At 43.4% G+C, this 20741-nt stretch overlaps 3 protein-coding genes across 3 annotated transcripts; all 3 read right to left on the bottom strand.

Moving 5' to 3' along the window:
- Positions 1 to 2070: 2070 nt before the first annotated feature.
- Positions 2071 to 9213, bottom strand: ino80da (INO80 complex subunit Da). Its single transcript, XM_079276392.1, has 10 exons — positions 9023 to 9213; positions 7158 to 7404; positions 6003 to 6814; positions 5779 to 5878; positions 5468 to 5692; positions 5131 to 5240; positions 4871 to 5004; positions 4447 to 4667; positions 4164 to 4321; positions 2071 to 4068 (listed from the first exon to the last, which is right to left on the bottom strand). Exons 2-10 carry the CDS (start codon positions 7373 to 7375, stop codon positions 3062 to 3064), a joined length of 2985 nt encoding a protein of 994 aa, XP_079132518.1. The 5' UTR covers positions 7376 to 7404; positions 9023 to 9213; the 3' UTR covers positions 2071 to 3061.
- A 410-nt stretch (positions 9214 to 9623) lies between these two features.
- LOC306783610 (NADH-ubiquinone oxidoreductase 75 kDa subunit, mitochondrial-like) lies at positions 9624 to 15259 on the bottom strand. The gene is given in 20 exon segments (XM_079277319.1): positions 9624 to 10160; positions 10774 to 10846; positions 11003 to 11137; positions 11227 to 11493; positions 11497 to 11614; positions 11714 to 11874; positions 11949 to 12078; positions 12167 to 12295; positions 12384 to 12529; positions 12630 to 12744; positions 12836 to 12970; positions 13060 to 13245; positions 13335 to 13465; positions 13603 to 13684; positions 13880 to 13956; positions 14059 to 14098; positions 14100 to 14149; positions 14255 to 14349; positions 14739 to 14818; positions 15128 to 15259. Coding segments are annotated over 19 exon segments (2241 nt in total). The 5' UTR covers position 14818; positions 15128 to 15259; the 3' UTR covers positions 9624 to 10068.
- Positions 15260 to 16243: 984 nt separating this feature from the next.
- On the bottom strand, positions 16244 to 19260 carry cmklr2 (chemerin chemokine-like receptor 2). The gene is made up of 3 exons (XM_079276868.1): positions 19125 to 19260; positions 18125 to 18243; positions 16244 to 18017 (listed from the first exon to the last, which is right to left on the bottom strand). Exon 3 carries the CDS (start codon positions 17981 to 17983, stop codon positions 16904 to 16906), a length of 1080 nt encoding a protein of 359 aa, XP_079132994.1. The 5' UTR covers positions 17984 to 18017; positions 18125 to 18243; positions 19125 to 19260; the 3' UTR covers positions 16244 to 16903.
- Between the last annotated feature and the right edge of the window lie 1481 nt (positions 19261 to 20741).

Consider the following 20741-nt stretch of genomic DNA (forward strand, 5'->3'; position numbering starts at 1 on the left):
GTACAGTTTGATGTATGTTTTTTACTTATTTGAAATGTGCTTTCCTGCAACAAGTTTTTAGATTTCCTGTGCATGACTATGAATTAATAACTTTAACGCAGAAGTATTGACTTTTAGGCAGCAATGCTCTAAAATGTGAAAACAAATGTAAAATGTGCTGTTCTGCTACATGGTAGGCCAAAACAGGACTTAAATGACATGTGAACAATGCAAAATATACACAACACAACCCCTTATTTTAAGCTTTAGTACAACAGCTACTAAATGGACCCTTTAATACGATTGTTTGATGTGACCCCAATATGACCAGTTCAAATTGGGCTACTTGAATACAATTTGAAAAAAAAATTCCATCTTAATTTGTGAATTTAAATAATACGAATCTGCTGAGAAAGACCATGTGATGTGGTCAAAAGCTCCAGAACAGCTACTGAGTGGGCCGTGTGGTGAAATGTATGAAATGATTTTTTTTTCCATGTGCATGGAAAGTCCTGTGGCAGTGTGCATGTCACTACACCTCATGTTTAGTGGAAATGATTTCAAAGGGCCCAGTAAAATAAAAAGAAAAAACAGTCAGCAAATACCTCACAGCAAGTTTTATTTATACATCCAAAAACAAAAGATCATATTTCTCACACTATATACAGATATTACATACAGTGTTTTTACACATTACATAATTTGTACACAAGAAAAATATACATAAAAATGTAAACTTTTGTATACAAAAAATACCTTAGACAAATTAAACAAGGACCAATAACAAAAGGTGACTAGATTAGCTCATCCTATCTTTAAAAACTAATACAGTACATTCATATGAGTATAGGAATTTGTCAGCCATCTCTGAATTCAAGCAGTTAAATGTGCCAACAGTACGAGCCCTGTTCATTTTGTTCTACGTGGTTTTGTGGGTAAACTGGTGCAGTGACTAATCTCATGCTATGTGGATACAGCAGCCTTGCAAACATTTCCATCCAACTTTTTTTTTCTTCAGTATTTCGGGGGCACCGTGTTTATGACCATTAGTTACAACACAGCGGTCACCGAGAAGCCTCAGTCGTCTCTGGTGGAGCTACGGGTTTACACTTCACTGCGTGTTTTCTCTTTGGAAGGGAGAGACAGAACTGGGCCTTCTCACAGCTGGAAACGTGGGGGTCTGGTGCAGGCTCAGAGCTGGTAATGATGGCAGCTGTTCATTTAATGAGCATTCAAGCAGAAAAGAAAAAAGGCAAGACAGACACTGGACTAGTGAAACACCACCGGCCTCATCCACTCCTGTGCAAAGCTATGTTGAAGAACAACATGGGTGTAATGATCCGTTTCTCTCCACAAAATGAGATTCAATGGTGATGCATATATTCCTATGTTTCATACCGAGAATCAAGCCAGTGATCGTAATCTAATATAACGCTCTCACACAAAAGGTTGCTGCCCCATGCAAAATCGCAAGACTTCCGCCTGGAGTTTAATAGCTATCAAAAATACTCCCCATCAGAATATGATTTAAAGACGAAAATGACAGCATACGAACATTGATCCCTCCAAAACGTACAACCAGTTTGATAGCCATTAACAGACAAGAGACTCATTCTACAAGACACAGGTTCCACTGAATACATTGCAAATAACAATGTAAATCCATTGCTACTCAATAATTCACCAACATAGCCCAAGATAGAGACGTGCTACTATAGACCCAATACTCAACAATATCTGACAATCTGTCAAATGTCTAATATAATATCGATCAGAAGCCGTGGTTGTACTGCTGTATGAGTTGGTAACAGGGGGAGGAGCTCTCAGGTTTGCATAATTTAGCTTAAAATCAGCAAGAGAGTTTTAGTTAAACAGACACTGCTCAACACACCATTTTTGTACAATTTAAATCATTTAGCCCTCTCTGGGTGTTCTGGCGTTGACATCTTGTCGTGAGTTTCCTTGGCGTCACTAATTACCATTGTATGTGGACCAGAGAGCACCTTTGAGAGTAGACACTTAAAGACCCTGGACAACACATCATCGCCCCCCCCCCCACCACCACCACCACCACCACCATTAACACTGACACTCATTTATTTGCCTTTAAAAAAAAAATTCCACTGTGTGTGACCCGAGAAGCAGGCTGACCTGACCACTGGTCTCTAGCTGAGTGAAATATTTCTGCTGTAAAACAGTTACAGAGGCCAAAGTATGTTCCTGATCCAGCCTGGACTCACAAGTGAAGATACGTGTAACGAGACCAATAAAATACCGTACGATGCTAGAGTTATGTTAATGTGTTTATTGCTTTAAGAAACTATATTTACCTTCAAGTGTCTACTAGGCCACTCAGAGTCCCACAACCAATGGTGAGGTCGGAGATATTTGACATCTGAGCAAACCGATAAATGAGCACATGTACAGTATACACGATATAAAAACAGCTGTTAAAAAGCATTTTGGTAAATTCATACTGTGAAATCTGACTCGGTAAGATTCTATATCATGACAACAGTTAAATAGCTTGAAACATAATTGGGGGGGGGTCACACATATCACAACCTGTACTCTTTGTTGTTCCAGAGGGTGACAGAAGCCATGTATGAACAGGTGGAGACGCAATGGCTGTCTGAGCAAGGCAGGGTACAGTTGATCATTTAAAGACAGGACTTGAACTGGCAAACAAACCGACCACCGATTGAGGCTTCATGTCAATGAATTCTGAGCACTGCGACAGATAATCTCTGCTAAGGTCCTTCCGCGAATTTTCACCCGTTTATTTCATCGCAAAATCTGACTGTCTGCCCCCCCCCCGCCCCCCTGCTGACAGGACCACAAGGCATCACACTAGTGGACTCACACCGACTTAAAAATCCCAGACCCCGCCTGGCTACAGGATCAAAGAATGAAAATAGAAAATATTGAGGTTGTGCAAATTCATTATCAAATAGTGCACGATTACCACATTGCACACATGTAGCAGATGAGGAGGGGTGGTCGATCAGGAGCCAGCCGACTGGATTTGTAAGCGACTGAGAGTCCACAGACCGCCGCGCAGCCGCTGCAGGCCCGACGGCTCTCATTTGCTTTGCGTGAAGGGCGGCGTGGCGCTGTTGGCACTTGCAGCGGTGGCACTAACGATGGAAAAGCCAGCGGGGGGCGCTGTGGAGCTGTGGCTCGGCTGAACGTCTTTCGGGATGCCACTGTGGGAGGCCAGTTGATGGCCAAAGGCCGCGATGAACTGTGGGAGCTGTTGCTTGGGGTGCGTGGAGGTCAGAAGATTGTGCGAAGAGGCCGGGAGGGAGGATGAGGGGGAAGTCGTTAAACCCGTCAAGCCACTCTGGGGCATCGCCGACAGCGCCGCCATGGGCTGCAGCGTCACAGAGTGCGTGGTGGCCGGGGGCGTGGACAGGGAGGTGGAAATGAGATGACTTTCTGATCCTATGAGATTGCCGAACTGTGTGGGGTCCGTGAGGGGGAGAGGGAGATTGTTCCACGACGAGCGCGGGGGTCCCGGTACCCCGCTGAGAGGGACTTCCAGCAGCAGAGGGGTGTCTGTCTGGAAGGTGCTGGCGTGGGGAGAAGAGATGTGGTCACTGTACGGGGATGGCACGTGCTCACTGCTGTAGTGGCTGCCTTGGGGAGACGATGTGGGCGCATCCGACTTGGTCAGGACGTGGGATGCGTGCGTCCGGGAAAACGTTCGCTCCGCTATGGAGGTCTGCGTGAGCAGGGAGGGGTTGGAGGGGGCTACTGTAGAAGAAGATGACGTCTGGGGCTGGTTAGCGGGCTGAGATGGCGGCGAGGGGGGGAAGTGGCCCCCGGTGGACTGCAGTAAGTTGTCCTCCAGCTCGAGGCTGGTGAAGTTCTCCGTAGGCATGCGGCTGTTGAGCAGGTCCCCCATGCTACCCGGCTGGACCGGACCAGGGAACACGGTCATGGCTCGGTGGTCCACTCCTTCAGATGGGGCCAGGTCTCCCATGGAGGTCAGGCACACCAGAGAGTCTGGGTAGGACCCCATCGCCTGCAGTGCACGCACCAGCTCCTCAGCCTCTTCCGTGGTGGGCAATAAATCTCCATTCTTACCTAAACGCACACAGAAGCAGAATTTAACACTTTTAAAAGCACAGACAGAGAGGACTTCACCAGCAGACACATGAAAGAATCAGCTGTATGACAACCTTCAAACAAGTCGAAGACCTGCAGGTCATCAGGTAGTCTCGGTAACACGTCGGAGAAATCCTCCTGGTTCAGCTCGAGGTCATTTGGAATGTCTGCCATTTCATTGGTGATGTCGTCCGGAAGCTCCTCCGTACTCAGGTCTGGAGTTGACGGGCTCCTGGTACAACGATGAGATACACTTCGTGAACAGACACAACACGTGTGACACGAGAGCCCGTGAATGAGGGTACAGGTATATTCAATTTGAAAGTAAACAGCGGAAGAGACACAAGTGTGTCTTACCTGATGCTGGCCTGTGAGGGCATCGCTAGGCTTGTAGAAGGCATTCCCAGGTTCCCCTGTGGCAGCGCTGGAGGGATGGGCTTCTGAGGCCTCCGCGGTCCTCTCCTCCGCTTCTTCTTGTGTTTTTTGGTGAGCGCCGGTGGTTTGGTCTTTTTACGTGGCTTTCGCTGTTGCTGGTGGTGCTGCACTCGTCTGTTACCGTCCCCTCGCAGGAAATTATCCTGCGTGTCGTGTATGAAAGAGCATCGAGTCACAACATTATCCCGTAGGAGGAGCAGGCACAAGCAATAACGGGGAAGTTAAAGGAAACTTTCGACGTTTCGGGAAATACGCCTGTTCAATTTCTTGCAGCGTTAGATGAGACGACTAATACCACTCTTAGGTGTCAATCTTCTCGTCTAACTGCGAAAAAAAAAACACTCACCATTTTTTTGGCATGCTCTTCACAGAGTGGTGTCTGGTGCGTGATGTCAAACACAGGGATGGAGCACTGCTGACCATCTGCAAATTTGGCTGTGCAACTAGCGAAGAGCTGCTGGGAACGATTCAACAGAATGTCTGCAGAGGACAATAAAGGAAATAACACACTAGACGGAAAGCCTACGATCGTAGTACTCCACTAATCACAACCCTCTTACAACTCAAAACTGGCAAAGCTAGTAGGCGACGTGGTGGAAAGGATACGCTGAAAGCAGTGTCGAGTGAAGGGCAGAGCTCGGTTGTTGCAGGCCTGGCCCTTTGTGCTGCCGGTGCAGGTCCCCGCATCTGTGCTCTGCTGCCTCGCCGGAGGCACACTGTAGAAACATACAGAGCCGGGGCTGAGCCAACAGCCACAAACAGTGACAACACTCCACATTTGTGATGTTTTCGTATGTTTCAAATCAGGAGATGACAGCGAGTCGGTCATGAAAGCAGCACACTTTGCTGTTTGCACGGGTATAAAAACACATCCGGGTGATGGGAGGGTTTCGTGACTGGGAGATAAGCAAAAACTGACGACTGTGACATTTTGCTAGATTACCTCGAGGAGCTTCGAGAGGCACCGCGTAACTCCTGGATCAGCTGGCCAGCACAGTCGGGGTTGTTACTGGCAGCGTGCAGCAAGGCTTTGCGGAAGGCATACCGGTATCTCTTTTGGCGGATACTCGCCCTCTCCTGCCTGCACATGTGCTTGTATTTCTCCCGGAGGTACGAACAAAGCCTAAGCAGCCGCGTTCTCCGCGAGGAACCGCTGTCGTCCTCCAACCTGTTCAGAAAACAATAGACAGCAATCATGACGAGAAGCACCGGGTCAAAGTTTAGAACTGTGGGGAAAAGTATTGGAATACCGACTCATTATGTGGTCTCCACGAGCTCTGGAAAGGAACAAAAGTCTCTGCCTCCTCATCTTCATCATCATCATCATCAGCACTGTCTTCTGACCAGTCCAGTCCTGGAAGAGAACTTGTTAGAGCAGCTCATCTATCTCGGCAGGCTCAAATCTCAATTGCTACACTATCCCACATGAATTTATATGCATGGAAAAACTGAGTGGTAAATGCATTTAAATTAAGCACCTAGATGAGGAAAGAGGTCTCCGTGCTCCTGGTGTGTCTTGGCACAGAGCTGCACCAGATGTTGCAACCTGGCCAGGCAGCTGGCAGAAGGTGAGAAGGCAGCGGGACGCATGACAACCGTGTGCCGCTGATTGTTACTGCCAATGTCCTTGCAACTGACAGGCAAGTGAGTAGCGGTGAAAGGCATTTTCCTGCTGAGTGATGGCCCAGAAGGCTGCACTGGACTGGGTGCTGCATTTGCGCACATCCCTGGAGGCAGAAAGTTGACCGTCTGAGGTGGTGGTGGATTGCATAATAAACCCTGCTGCTGTCCTGGGAAGATGAAGGAAGTCACGCTGGAGTGCTGGGGCAGCTGGAGAAGACCTGACTGCTGCCGTGGGAGATGAGTGTTGAGAGGCGAGGAGGGGTGGACACGGGGGGCAGGGGAGGGAGTAAAGTGCTCAGGAGGTGGCTGGAAGAGGTCCGTGTCATGGCAGAGTTTCTGGTTGAGCAACAGCCGACTCTGTAGTTTCTTCTTGATGGCGCTGCCCTTCCGAGGAGTACCCACCTCCTCCCCATCGGTGTCGTCCTCATAAAAGGCAAAAGGGTCCAGGAGTCCCTCATCGGGGAGGGGTAACAGGCGTGTACAGGGAGGAGATGGCAGAAGTTGATCTAGACCATTGTGAGCTTTCAGAGCTAGAGAGGGCACAGTTATGTTGAGAGCCACTGACTCCAGGTGAGCCCGGGAGCGCATCTCCTCCAAAGCGTCATGCTTCTTCTTCCGTTCCTTCTTGGGGATAAAGCCCAGAACCTGCAGGTGGCTGTTACAGTATCTGGAAAACAAGAGCACAACCTCAGCATAATGTTGACCTTGTAATTGCGACATGATTACATCATCAATTTCATTCAAACTATTTAAATGATTGTGGTGTTATTTTTTGCAGGGATCTGTACCAAACAAAGATGTTTTATTAATTCTGTAGAATATAATGTGTAACAGGGCATTTCTGCAGCACAACAATATTTAATTTAAATGGTATTTTGACACACATTTCACCATTAACAAATATTTCGATTTTAAGAATTGCAGTAGGCCATATTGCCATTTTGACATAATTTGAATTAATTGTGCAGCCCCAGTGGAAGACGCTACACATGCACATGAAACATACACACCTGCGGTCCTCCGACTTGGGGATGGGGTTGGTACATCGCTGGCTGTTGTACTTTGCCACATATTCACATTGCTTGAAGGGGGCTGTCTTGTCCTCCAGAACGTGCCGGATGCAGAAAGCATAGCCATTTAGTCTGCGTTGCTTGCAGAGCTTTGGGCTGTACGAGCACAACGGCTTATTGTCCACCTCTGAGAAGTGTATGTGTTTGCCTTCATACATCACGTGACTCTTGTTCTTGACAACATCAGCTGATTGGATAAAGTCGGGGACAACCAAGAATTACATCACTAACACTTCATATTGAGGGCAACCATGCATGCAACATGCAGGGTAGAGACTGAGAGACATGGAAATAGTCTTTATAACAGGTGACCGTTTACCTAGCTCTTATCCCTAATATGATTAGTATTTAATGATAATATTCAGGAAGCCCACATAATTATGCAATATAATTTTATTGCAACTGATTTGATAGTTGCGTGATCGTTTAACTACTATTTGACTGTATAATGTGAAGAAAACTAAATTGCACTGACATTCCAATACTTATTTGAGAACAACTTAAGTCTAGACAAACGTTGCGTCTGAATACTGGTTGCATTTACACCTTCTCATTCTCAATGTGAATAGAGAATTGATCATTATAGCAAACAGTCCTTTCAATTATCCTCCAAGCTAGCACTTACAAGATAAGATGATGCTGGTATAACAGCATCTTGCATGACAGCAGCCTGCTTGACAAAGTTAAAAGCTAGAAACATGTGTCCTGCTCTTGTGTGTGCATCATTTACAAACTATCTGAACTCTAAAACAACTCAATCAAAAAGTCGCCTTTTCAGATTGAACAAGAGTGTCGCGCTTCATAACAAAACACACACACCGGCTGCTACGGGTATATTACAGTACACTGTAACGATTATTGTAGCGTTAGCTGCCCCGCTTCAACAGTAGCTTAGCTGCTATATTTAACATGAATTGTGTGTTTTCAGGGTTGTTCTAAGAGCGCTACGTTCTTGACAGCTGTGGTCAATGTTGGACATACAAGGACGTGTTGGCAAATTGCCATTCGTATCAGCCTGGGCTCACATTCACAACTTTAGATACGGAGAACCGGACAAGCAGCAAACGGTGACGAACGTTAGCTGGCTATCATTGGAGCCTGGGGAGCTAGCTTGCCAACATTAGCTTGAAGCCGTTGGACAGATGTGAAACTTTACACTATTAAATTGTAAGCGGATCTAACTGTTAGGTGTAACATACATCCACAATACATAACTTGATCTATCTTCAGGCAGAAATACATTTCATCAACATAAAACAGACACGGAAATTTAAATGCGATAGTTAGCTCACAAGCTAAAAACACAAATTAGTAGGCGGTAGCTAACCAGGAAACGGAAACATCAGCTAATGACAACACTATAAAAAAGGTATATTTTCAGTTTAGTTTCATAAAGAAAAATGCTAGCGTAGTCATACATTACATGAGATAACTTGTCCCAATCGTGGGATTTTGTGTATATAAACACGGCACATTTATAGCTAAATTCCTCCAAACAAAGGGTCTACATACGAGGCGTAAGGCCTGTCCCCGAAGGCCTCCGTAATAATCGATATGAATTATTGCCACCATCATTGCATAGTGTCACGTTAGCAGACTATACGACTTGAAACTGTCAACATTACATCACTTCTTATATCTACTTAAGGCGCCGAGTCATTTGGTCAGATCACAAGTTGTAAAATAAATGAGGCCTATTAGCTTCGATGGCACAGCGGCCTCTAGTTGACCGCTCGACCGTTTGAAAGCAGTGCAAAACGGTACACTCAGAAATCGAGACCGAGGCTGTGAATGATTTCGCTTACCTTGAATTGGTATGGGCTGTGTAAGGTATTCGCTCCAGACAGACGGCCGAAAAGTCTATTCGATTCAGCTAGGCTATTTCTGCATCGATAGTCGAGATAGGATAATAACAGTGATCTTCATCGAGCTTGGAATATCTTGAAATACGGATGCATTTAAATATAGGCTATCCAGAGCAAAATACAAGCAGTAGGCAGACTGCTGAGGATTTTTGTTGGATCCACAGCAGACTCCTCACAGCACCACTACAGGCACTGCGAGGACATGACAACAATCCGCTCAACAACAACAACCTCTCCTACCATATTGGAAATTCAACTTCGTTAAAAACCCCTACAATGTTCAAGTGTCATGTTGATCTCTTTAGGACAGAAATGGCAGTTTCGGTGAATGACAGTGCCGTTTGCATTTTTCACATTTTAAGCAATTTGGTTGAACTATCTTGACTGAGAGGTCCTGCAAAGTGTTGCAGTGGAAATCCATCTGGACCAGGCTATCGTCCTGCCGGCTGTTCACTGATGATGGACCACGTGCCTGACAGATATAGGAGCTAAATTGTATTGATTTCGCATAAAAACAAGACAGCACCCTCCATGGCACCAGTACAGGTATATTTTTTTTACAGGAACACACTTTAAATATTTGGGTTCATTACGCTTTACATAGAAAACTGGTTCATACACAAATATACATTATTTTGTAATACTGTACACTCATATACCTTTAGGAAAATATAATCTCAACACTTTTAATGTTCGTAATTTTACAATAAGACAATATATCATATGTACTTTTGAATAAGGATTTTGAATCTTTGGTTACACCTACTAAAAAGTCATAAGAGATGAAAACTAACTGTTAGGCGTCTTTGGAGATTTGGTAAAATAACCTTACATATCGACTCTGTACGAAGCACATGCTTCCATAATTTGCATAGATGATGAGGCACCTACTATTATAAAACAGTGCAAATATAAACAATTCTAGACATGTGCAAATAGTTGAGTTGTGCGTATATATATATTTTGACTGTGCTATGCATCATTCTTTAGCATATGGATGGCTCGTCCACAGCTTGTGCTCCCTCCCTGACAGCTTTCACACACTTCGCCATCGTCTGGGAGGCTCTGCTTATCGGATCTGTGGGCAAATGACACAAGATTTCTTTTTTTTCCTATAAACACAACAAACAATTACTTTCATTTCCGAGTATGTACACTGTGGTCTCCGTATGCTGGTTCAAACAGAGATTCAAAATTATTGTGGGTGCTCCAGGCGGCTTGCCTTCATAACAACTGCAGAAGCAACAAAACACTTCCTTGAATAAGAAGCACAGCAGTAAACAACACAAAGTCTGCTCTGCTTGCAGAGCAGACTTTGAGAGAAACCTCTGATGACTGGCATTCAAACAAGAAGCTTTCAATGATTACTTTATTCAGCCAAAGTGTAACACTTTTGTGGGAATTGTCATTTTGATATATTTAATTTGGATAGAAAATAACTAATTTAACACAGTAGCTAATGAGGGCATATAATGGCACATTGCAAATTAGATGCAGTAATAAAAGATAGAATATGTGACATTAGTGTTCGTATTGCTATTAGTATTCCTCTCTATAAAAATGAAATAAACATGAATATATTTAAATTAAGGCGGTGATACATCACTGCTGTGTTTCCTGGAGGATTTCGGAGTGAAAACAACATTTAGACTAGGTTTAGTGAGAGCAGTTCCAGAGTACTAGTGACCCACCTGTCATATAGAAGTCCTTCACAGTAAGCTGTGGAGGGACTAAAGGTCCAGTAAGGACAGCCTGGTTCACTGCCTGCGAGAGATAAGCCAGATATCGCGATCATTATGAAGAACAGTGTGACGCAAACTAAGATAAGGAAAAACTGAATTAGCAGATATTTAAATAAAGCTTTGTTAGTGCCTCCTCTGTAATCCACTAAACACATGCTGGAGGAAGATAATAGCTGACCTTTGACAGTTCATTAGCCTGCTTAAAGTAGTTGGCCTCCTCCACATCATCATATCGCACCAGATTTGGGGAAACCTCGGCTATTCTAGCACGCACTTCGTCGAGGGTTTCATATGGCAGAGTCACTCCAGCAAGCTTGTAGATGGACAGAGAAAATACACAGCATTTAGTCTTACTTCTTATTATTTAATACAACTTTATTTTTATTTTGTTTGGTAGTTCACCTCGGATATGGCTCTGATGATCTTCCAGTCCTCCCTTGCCATGCCCGGGGGAGTCACAGCCACTTTGGTCTGCTGGGCACGGCCCTCCGTGTTCACATAGGTGCTACATTTCTCAGTATACGCAGCTCCAGGAAGTATGACGTCAGCCATACATGCATTCATACCATACATTGATGCCATACATGCATTCATGTAAATGAAAGCTTCTGCTGCTGTGCAGTAAGACAGCGGACCTTGATATATTATGAAGCTGTCCTTCGGGAGGTCCTAGCGAGTAATGCAGCCGGCATCAGCTCCTAGTAGGAACAGAACTTTGGGTGGGTTCTTTCTGATCGCCTCCACACCTGGTTTGTATCCAAGATCAAGTGCAGCCACTTGACTGGCAACCCTGAAGACACAGGGGGAAAAAAACAGCACACATATTACGGTTAACATCCCTCTTGAACACTCCCTGTTCCCGAAAGCTTTCCCTCTAATTTTCCAAGACCTGTGAAGCACGTTGAGAACCTTCCAGGTTTCCTCAGCGCCACTGCTGACGCAAGCGTTCTGCGCAATGGTTGACGCAGCAGCCATTATCGCGGCCCCGTCCTCTGTCTGCAGACAGCTGCTTCCAACCACAACAACAGGATGCTTAGCTTTAGCCAAGACCTGCAAGAGAAGATAAAAGACTAAGATACTTTGAAGTTGACTGATAACAATCATTACATGACTGAGAGTGTTACCTGGGAGAATGGGTGAGTTCCTGACGCGATTTCCTGAAGTACCTTGGCAGACTCCCCAAGATGGTCGTACGTGTAACTTAGGTCCACTTCCTTTCCCAAAAGAGCCACTTGCAACTCATTGTGAAGGCAGCTGAATCAGAGACGCCAAGAGCATATTAAAGGATGCGCATTTTTGTTGAACATAACTCAGATTTACTACTCTGACACTGTTCAACTACCTTTTCCTGATTCGTGCATTGATGAGAGGAGCCTCATAGCGCGGGTTTGTGCCGACCAGAAGCATCAGGTCGGCTTCTTCAATGCCAGCAATCCCAGTGTTTAAAAGATAGTTTGAACGCAGGTCAGATCTGAAGAAGCCAAAGTAAAATCAGAAACTTAACTTCAAGTCCAACTGGCTGTGTCCCATCTTCAGTTTCCCTCTCTCTGTGGCCTTACCCAGCTCCAGCCATTGGGAACACCTCCTCAGTGCACAGGTTGTCACTATTCAAACGGTTCAGCAAATCCTTCAGGGAAATCAGAGCCTCTGCATCCACCAAGCCCCCGACGACGGCAGCAACAGTGTTTCCTTCAACTCTTTGCAACCGTCAAAGAAACAGATGTTACTTAGGACAAGCCAAAGTTGAAACAACAAGTTGCAAATTATCCTCCACTGTTACAGGTCGACCATCATAAATTACATACTACTCCAGCCACTCGAGTCAGCACATCTTCCCAGGTTGTGGGAACGAACTGCCCACACTCGTTTTTCACCATCGGCTGAGTAAGCCTCTGCCTTTTGAGTCCATCATACGCAAACCTGTCAGGACGGGAAGCATGAGAGAGCTCAGCAATGACGCAAACATCATACAGGACACCTTAAAGTAAACTTTGTGTCGTTAGAAAAGTACCTGGTTTTGTCTGAGATCCACTCCTCATTAACATCCTCGTTAAGACGAGGCAAGATCCTCATCACCTCGCCCCCGCGAGTGGTCACCACCATGTTACTACCCACAGCATCCAGGACATCAATGGATTCTGTCTTCCTGCAGAAAACCAAAGGTAATACATGAGATTAAAAACTAACCTTTGACCCTAAAAAGTGACTCAAACAGGAAGAGCACAATCCAAAAACCTGGTCTCCCAAGGGCGAGCCGTGAATGCATATGGTTTAGAGGTGAGGGCCCCCACTGGGCAGATATCGATAACGTTCCCAGATAACTCCGACATGAACATCTTCTCCACGTAGGTCCCGATCTGCAGGTCATTGCCTCTGCCAGTGGTGCCCAGGTCCTCCACGCCTGCAATCTCACTGGCAAAGCTGTAGGAGCAAAAAAAGACTCATTTTCATATCCTTAACTTAATCAGCATCTCAACTTACTCTAGATATTGATTGAATGTGTGACGCACCGCACACAGCGAGTGCACTGGATGCAGCGAGTCATAATGGTTTTGATACGGGGACCAATGTTTTTGTCTTCCACGGCTCTTTTGCCCTCTGTGAAGCGGCTGCTGTCACTGCCAAACTGCATGGACTGGTCCTTCAAACAAAATAGTGTTCAGTCGTATTTGTCAATCTTGTATTAAATTATAAATAAAATAATGCAGTTTTGGTCATGCACACTCTCAAGCCTATAAAAAACACATCTACTGTTCACTGGTGGTGATTTATTTTTACCTGTAGGTCACATTCTCCCCCCTGATCACAGATTGGACAGTCTAATGGGTGGTTAGCCAGCAGGAACTCCATCACACCCTCTCTGTGTAAAATGAAACAGGTTACTTTAATACAAAGAAACATTAGATTTGTTGTGTTTTTAGATGTGGGTTATCATATCACCTCAGTTGAAAATTGCCCACAGACCACTTGGAATAATTACAGAGCAATATTAACTCTAACCAAACACAAATATGTAATATTATTAGAGAATACAATGTCTTACTTTTGATCCTACCTTGCCTTTCTTGTTTTGTCAGAGTTGGTTAAAATGTTCCAGCCCTTCATGACCGGCATCGCACAAGCTGCCACCGGCTTTAAGTTGAATGAAAAATGATTACTAATCATTCCAAGTTATTTAAGGCAAATTAGTGCAGCATGCTGGCTACCATAAATAGAAAAACACCTGAAGCTTACCTTAGGAACTTTCTCTATCTCCACCAGACACATGCGACAAGCGCTCATGGTAGCAGAAGCGAGGAATCTGCATTCCTACATTTTCACATGCCTGTGAGAAGATTTGAGTCAGTGCCAAATCTGATATCATGACTCAATATGTCAACAATCAATCTATCTATCTTATGTGACTGTATGCATGGATTTAGCGTGTTACCTGCAACACGGTGGTTCCTGGCTCCACCATGATAGGGTTCCCATCCACGAATACCTCCACAAGGTTACTGGCGGCGGCTGTTGCTGCGGTGCGAGCTTCAAGCACAGACAAAAACAACATTTTTATTGCAAATCTTTCCTTTTATTTTCATCCAAGAACTGTTACTTAAAAAAAATAAAAATAAAAAACAGCTGCATAATTTATCACCATCTATATCACATCCTATTATGATGAATCCCGGGTATTACAAAGTAACAACACATGATTGCCACGAGTAATATTGGCTACATTGAGCCAGCAACAGCCTGGCACCAGATGTGGTATCTGGTAAATCTGTAATCCTGCCTATAATCCATTAGTGGAGCAAAGTGACAAGGGTTCAGGTGCTTGCACACAACAGACAACATACAGCCTGGGTGTTCTGCTGATACACAAGACACACATATGATCAATTAATCCGGTTATGAAGGGACATTGGTCTTACCATTGTTCGTTGCAGTCGTACTTCCTCTGATAATTGCTGCTGGAAAAAGACTCCGGCTCACAACAGGCAAACGCAACATGCTGCAAGAGAGTCAACGTCACGTGTAAAGGTTCTACTTCTTCTGGTAAACACATGTGTCAAGTATCGGCAAGACTTTAAGATGTTCAAAGCTACTGCGTCATATAAACCCAGAAGAACCGTAAAGCATGTATGCAACGAGCAAGCAAAACAATAGCAGAAACACGAGCAAACGTTTGTCATTTAGAGCAGCTAATTTATACTGCGACGTATTTTTTTTTAAAAAGAACACGTCTAAATGATAGCCTGCTATTCATGGCGCCCTTTAAAGGACATGTTAAAACTGTTAAACTACGCCAAATGTAACGAACCTTAGACCTGCCAAATGATGTAACTACCAAGCAAAGCTAGCTGTGTTAGCTCGCGACATAGTCATACGTTACGCCAATGATACATAGTATCCACTGCCACCGCGAGCAGCTTACACCGCGTTTGTAACGTTGACTCCAAAATCACAAATGTGAACACACTTTGCCTCAAACAAGCGAACGTAACACGTGAGGTCAACCTATTGCCAGAAGACTAGTCCGTTTATTCTAATAAGAAGCCGTTTCTAACATTCGGTCAGCAGACTAAATGTTGACGACATACTTAACGTTAAGTATGTTGTCAGCATTTAGTCTGCTAAATACTATTTCCTAAACACTACGGTGATGTGTTGCTTACCTTGCCAGTGTTTGGGGTTCGTCTCAGGAGACTGCCTGCGACGCAGATGGCGCACTGTTTTGTTATTCTGCTGCGTCAAGGATTATGTACTCCTGTATCGGCTATAATAATCCAAGGCCACTTTTTCCTCTACTTTTCCTGCAATTACTGACTGATCTAGTCTGTGGTAAAGTAGCAGCTACAGCAGGATTTTTCTCTCACATACACAGACCTAATCTAGTTGACACTTAATTCGTTTTTCATCCTGAGCCACTTTAAAGAGCACTTAATTGAAACGATGGAGGGGTCGCAGGTACACACATTTTCCACAAAGTGAAGTGATGCTGATTGTAGTTGTTGAAGAAGTCTAAATGTTTGCTTCTTTCCCCTGATTTTTACAGTTACCCCAGGGATCCAACCTTACGGTCACAGACAGGATGGGGAACTATCTTGTCTTAAACCAACAGTCGTGTCATCCTTACAAGTCAGAGTTCACCAGAAAGAAATAACAGGAAATGTCTGGTTAAACAGAACCTCAGGAAATGGAAGGAAATGCACATCTTGATTTCGGGTCGTGCTGCTTGAAATGTAAACTGTGTGTACATAAAACATCAAATCCTGCTTTTTTTATTGACAGACTCTTCTCACATCAAGTCAAACAATATAAAGAAAATACTCAATTTACAAAAATTCAGAAGAATCATTTTATTAAGAAATATGCTATTTACTTGAAATATATTAGAATAAAACATTTATACAATTCTCAATAAAAATCAGCTTACTTACAATACATTAATAGGTGACTACCAGCCATACAAAACTGTATGAAAACATACTAATATTGACTACCAATAGATTTATGCAACATATCTCATCTCTAACTAAAAGATGTCGTTCAAGAGTAGACCACAACAATAACAAATTCAGTAGGTTAAATACGTTATTTACATTTGATATAACACTGCAACTAATTCATATGGATACATCCTTTTGTTTTACTTTTACTTTGTTTGTAAAATCACAGAAAATAGTAAAAAATATCAGAATTTTATATATTCTGTTATATATTTATTTAATATATATATATAGTTAATTTATATATATAAACCATCAATTCATTATCAATATACCAGCAGATTATTTTTTGTTTTTTCTCGCATCTTTCATTGCAAATCACTGGAGTTGTGCAAATGTAAACTAAAGGGAAAGATATATTAACTCCATGTGCACATTATGCACAGTTCTGCTCAGCTTTTCCTTTCAGAGTAATTATGCACAACTCTGTCCAAATTAAACAAAATAGGAAAATCTTGCCACTACAGCTGGAAAGAACAGCAACGATAAACCTCCACATTTACGGATTCACGGTAAAGTAATAGCCAGTCTTACTTTCATGTTTTTCATGGACAACAACTAGGCCTACAGTCTGAGGATGGTTGTAATCATACAGTTGATGACTCCACAGGCTCCTCTGGGACACTGTCCTGGTGATCTCCTGGCACAGACTCCATCTCGGTGGCAGAGATTGACTGGCTGAGCTCTCTCAGTGAACTCTTAGTAATGTCCAGGCATGCACGCTTCAGGATATGACGCACCTTTTTGCCCAGGAGCATATACAGGAGGGGGTTAATGCAGCTGTTAAAAAAGCCTAAACTGGTGGCAAGAGGAAAGCCAGATTTCAGTATGTTGTGCAGGTATAATGAGGAATGTACGGATAACTCCATCAAGCTAAAAGTATGAAAAGGTGCCCAGCATAAAAAGAAGGCCAGAATTACTGCAGAGACTGTTCTGGAGAAGCTGGACAGCCGAAACAAGCCACCAGATTGATTCACTTTGATTGTCAGAAGTATACCCGTCACACATATGGCAGTAAAAGGCAACAAGAAGCCAACAGTGGTACGAATGACCACGATCATAATGTGTCTCATCGCCGCTGTGTGTCCATCCTGTGTGTGGAAGTTGTTAAAGCACACCACCTTGTCGTGTAGGCGCATGGTGTCACGAAAAATCAGCGCAGGGCAGCTCAAGGCAGCAGCCAGCCACCATATGCAACCACATACAACCCAGGCCCTCTCTATAGTGCGATACCTCTGAGACCAGCTGAGGTGGACCAGAGACACATACCTGTCTATACTGAGCACTGTGAGAAAGAGCACACTGGCATACATGTTCATCACAGACACAAACGAGTTGAGCTTACACATGACCACACCAAAGTCCCAGTGGAAGTCCCGCAGTATGTAATCAATGTAGAAGGGGAGAAAAAGCACAAACACAAAGTCTGCCAAGGCTAGATTGAGCAACCAAACATTGTTGACTGTCTTTTTGCTTTTCAATGCTATCACCCAAATAACAGTTCCGTTTCCAATCAGACCAAGCACAAAGGAAATAATGTAAATGACCACTGAGATTATGTGCATAGTTTCCCTCTGCCTGTGGTCTACTTTAAGTTCCTCTAGGTCTCCGTACTCCAGGTAGTAATCATAGGTGTAGTTCCCATAGTCCTCGCCGGAGACATCCATTGTTGCAGAGCTTTGACCTCTGTGGTGAAGCTATCTGCGGGAAGGAAAAGCTCATCATAAGATGCATTCCTTTAAGAAGATCCGTAAACACAGTAATTCAAAACATTCCCATCCGTTATAATCAACGACACGTTGTCTCACCTCACACACTCTGTGATTACGCTGCTGTTCTCCAGAAGGATGCAGTTGTCTGTCCCGTCCCTCTTTCTGATCATCCAGTTCCTGTGTTGAAGTTAGGACTGGGTGTGTCCTGACTAACCCTGGAACAAAGTGTCAACATTCGTTTGGATCAACAGTGTGGAGAGTGAGATGCCCAACAGAGGAGGCGGAATAGTGTGATTCATCGTGTTGGTTGTATAAGTAAACATGGAAAAACTGGCAAATGCTGTATTGTTACTCAATGCACCCTCTTAATTTAGTTGGGCATCTTTCCCAAGGTTATTACCAAACCAGCAACTGGGTGAAATGTTAGATTTCTTCCCATATCTAATATTTATATATTCATCAAGGCTAGAATGGGGCCCAACTACAAGTTTTACTGAAGCCAGATTAACACCAAATTTAAAAAGACTTTGCGGTCTGAGGTGAATGTTGTTTAACTTGTGTTTTTATCAGGCTTTTCCCAGTCTTCAATACAAATCTATTCATATCCTGTATATCCTATTGATACACTTTGTAAAACAAAAGTGTAAGTCAACAGAACAAAGTTAAGATTAAGAATATTAATTAAATCTCAATTTCAAAGAGAAAAATGAAATAGATAATGAATAATCAGACTTTGCCATAAAAAATGTGTTGAAAAAAAGTAACAACAGACCAAAGAGAAGATGTAGGCCCATGCCATATCAGTTCAATCACGCAACAACATAATTATACGTAGACTAAGTCCTTTTAAAAGTATTAATATAACAACATAAGTATTAATATAACAATGGAGAAAACACCGAACGCTGAAAGCAGAATCAGTGCAATCAAAGAAGTACATGTCTCATAGGAACAAGGGCTCCTATACAAATCTCAGTAAACGATGCAAACACATTGTTTACATAATTAATAGCATGTTCTCATAATAAAAGTGCCACATACACACTATTGGCATAGTAGCGGGATAAACATTTTAAACAGACAGCGCATCGCTTACCTAAAAGTGCAGCGCTCACTTTTATTGGTATTTGGACCAAAACACCGAGAGCTCCCGGATGAACGTGACTGCTAACGTTTAGCCCTTTCGCTCCCTTTTTGTTTTTTTGGCCGGCCCTCGTCAGTGTAACTTCCCCACTCGGCTTCAAAACTCTTTCTGCGGCATGTGCAGTCTTTCCGTGAGTCCATCCAAACTCTTCTCCGTTGGGAGGAGACGCGCAGTGGGCGCGCCTCGCTGACGCGTCAAACTCGGCCCGCCGAATGAAGAAAAGTTATTGGTCACCGGGGCACAGAAGAATGCTCTCATTCACCAAAACCGAGCTGCGGCTGCTTTTCATAACAGCAGTGTAAACCACGCAGTCTGTGGTGTGTGTAACCCGGAGCGCCCCTCTTTCTCCCCTCAGTGACTAAACGGAGACGTTTTGAATGCTGCAGATTCTCTCATAAAATGCACAAATCAACGTTTTAATATTAGTATTACTATGTTGTAGCATGACAGCTGCCGCATAGTTGATTACCGTGATTTATTACTGAATTTTCCACAACGTTTGGGGACTTGTGAAAAGTTAAAAAGGAAAAAAAGAAATGGTCCAAATGTGTCACACTCATCATCAATCAACTCCACCCGCCTTGGAAAAAAAATGTTTTTTATTCAGCCTCAAGCCCAAGCAGAGATAACCCTGATGACATCAGCAGGGGTTATTTTTTCTCAGACTTGCTAATGCTCCTCCAGAGCCACAGAAGACATGATACAACTGTGTTCACAGGCTGAGTAGCACTCCCACCACGAGTTAGCCAACGCTCACGTGTAAATGCCTCTTTGAAGTGTGGTGGAATGTGAGTGGAACATTTACTCAAGTCGTGTTCTTAAGTACAAATTCTAGGTAGTTGTACTTTTATTCTTTCATTTATTTATTATGACTTCCATTTTATGCAACTTCAGACTTCTCTACTACATATCAGATGCAAATAATTGACTTTCTACTCCACTACATTTGTCTGTATACCTTTTTGCACCCTTCCTGTCGGATTCAGAAAAACTATTAAGTGTTCATCTGTGGGTTAAGTACATTTGCTTTACATCAAAGTTTATAACACTGCTTGGTTTTCATTTTCAAGCATACCACCCCAATCAGTGATGTCACAGTCTCCAGTTAAAGGCACAACACCTGCATCACTGATGGAGGCACAGCCAGAACTTCTTTTCAGGTTGAACATTTTAGCTTCCTGCCCTGTGATGTTTTACCCTTTATATCTTATCTTAAACAAGAAGTAAGTCACATTGAAAACCAGTGAAATTACTGTCAACTGTTTCGAAAAAGTAGCAGTAAATTACAAACATGTCTATTGTTATTAAATTTGTCAAATGTAATAGGTTTTTCAAACGGATGCAAGTTGAACTCAGAGAGACTTCATGTGGACTCTGCTGCTTACTCGTCCCATGTTTGTTTCATCCGACAGCCTTGTCTCAGTTGTCTCAATTTCGTGTAATATTGTGTTATTGCTAAAACTTTGAGTAGAAGACCATTTAGACCCATGAAATTAAAGAAGTGGCTAAATGCTTATATCCTCCCCTAAAACATACACATTAGGCTACAACAATAACCAAGACATTAAG

The sequence above is a fragment of the Melanostigma gelatinosum genome (assembly GCF_949748355.1).
Source record: "Melanostigma gelatinosum genome assembly, chromosome: 10".
NCBI classification, from domain to species: domain Eukaryota; kingdom Metazoa; phylum Chordata; class Actinopteri; order Perciformes; family Zoarcidae; genus Melanostigma; species Melanostigma gelatinosum.

What these genes read in the sequence shown, in the direction of transcription:
- cmklr2 (XM_079276868.1), bottom strand. Translation starts at nt 17,983, where the DNA reads ATGGATGTCTCCGGCGAGGACTATGGGAACTACACCTATGATTACTAC.
- ino80da (XM_079276392.1), bottom strand. Translation starts at nt 7,375, where the DNA reads ATGTATGAAGGCAAACACATACACTTCTCAGAGGTGGACAATAAGCCG. An exon ending in TCGTGGAGACCACATAATGA is followed by an intron (nt 5,693 to 5,778) that starts GTCGGTATTCCA and finishes TTTTCTGAACAG; the next exon opens with GTTGGAGGACGACAGCGGTT. An exon ending in AAGAGCATGCCAAAAAAATG is followed by an intron (nt 4,668 to 4,870) that starts GTGAGTGTTTTT and finishes CACGACACGCAG; the next exon opens with GATAATTTCCTGCGAGGGGA.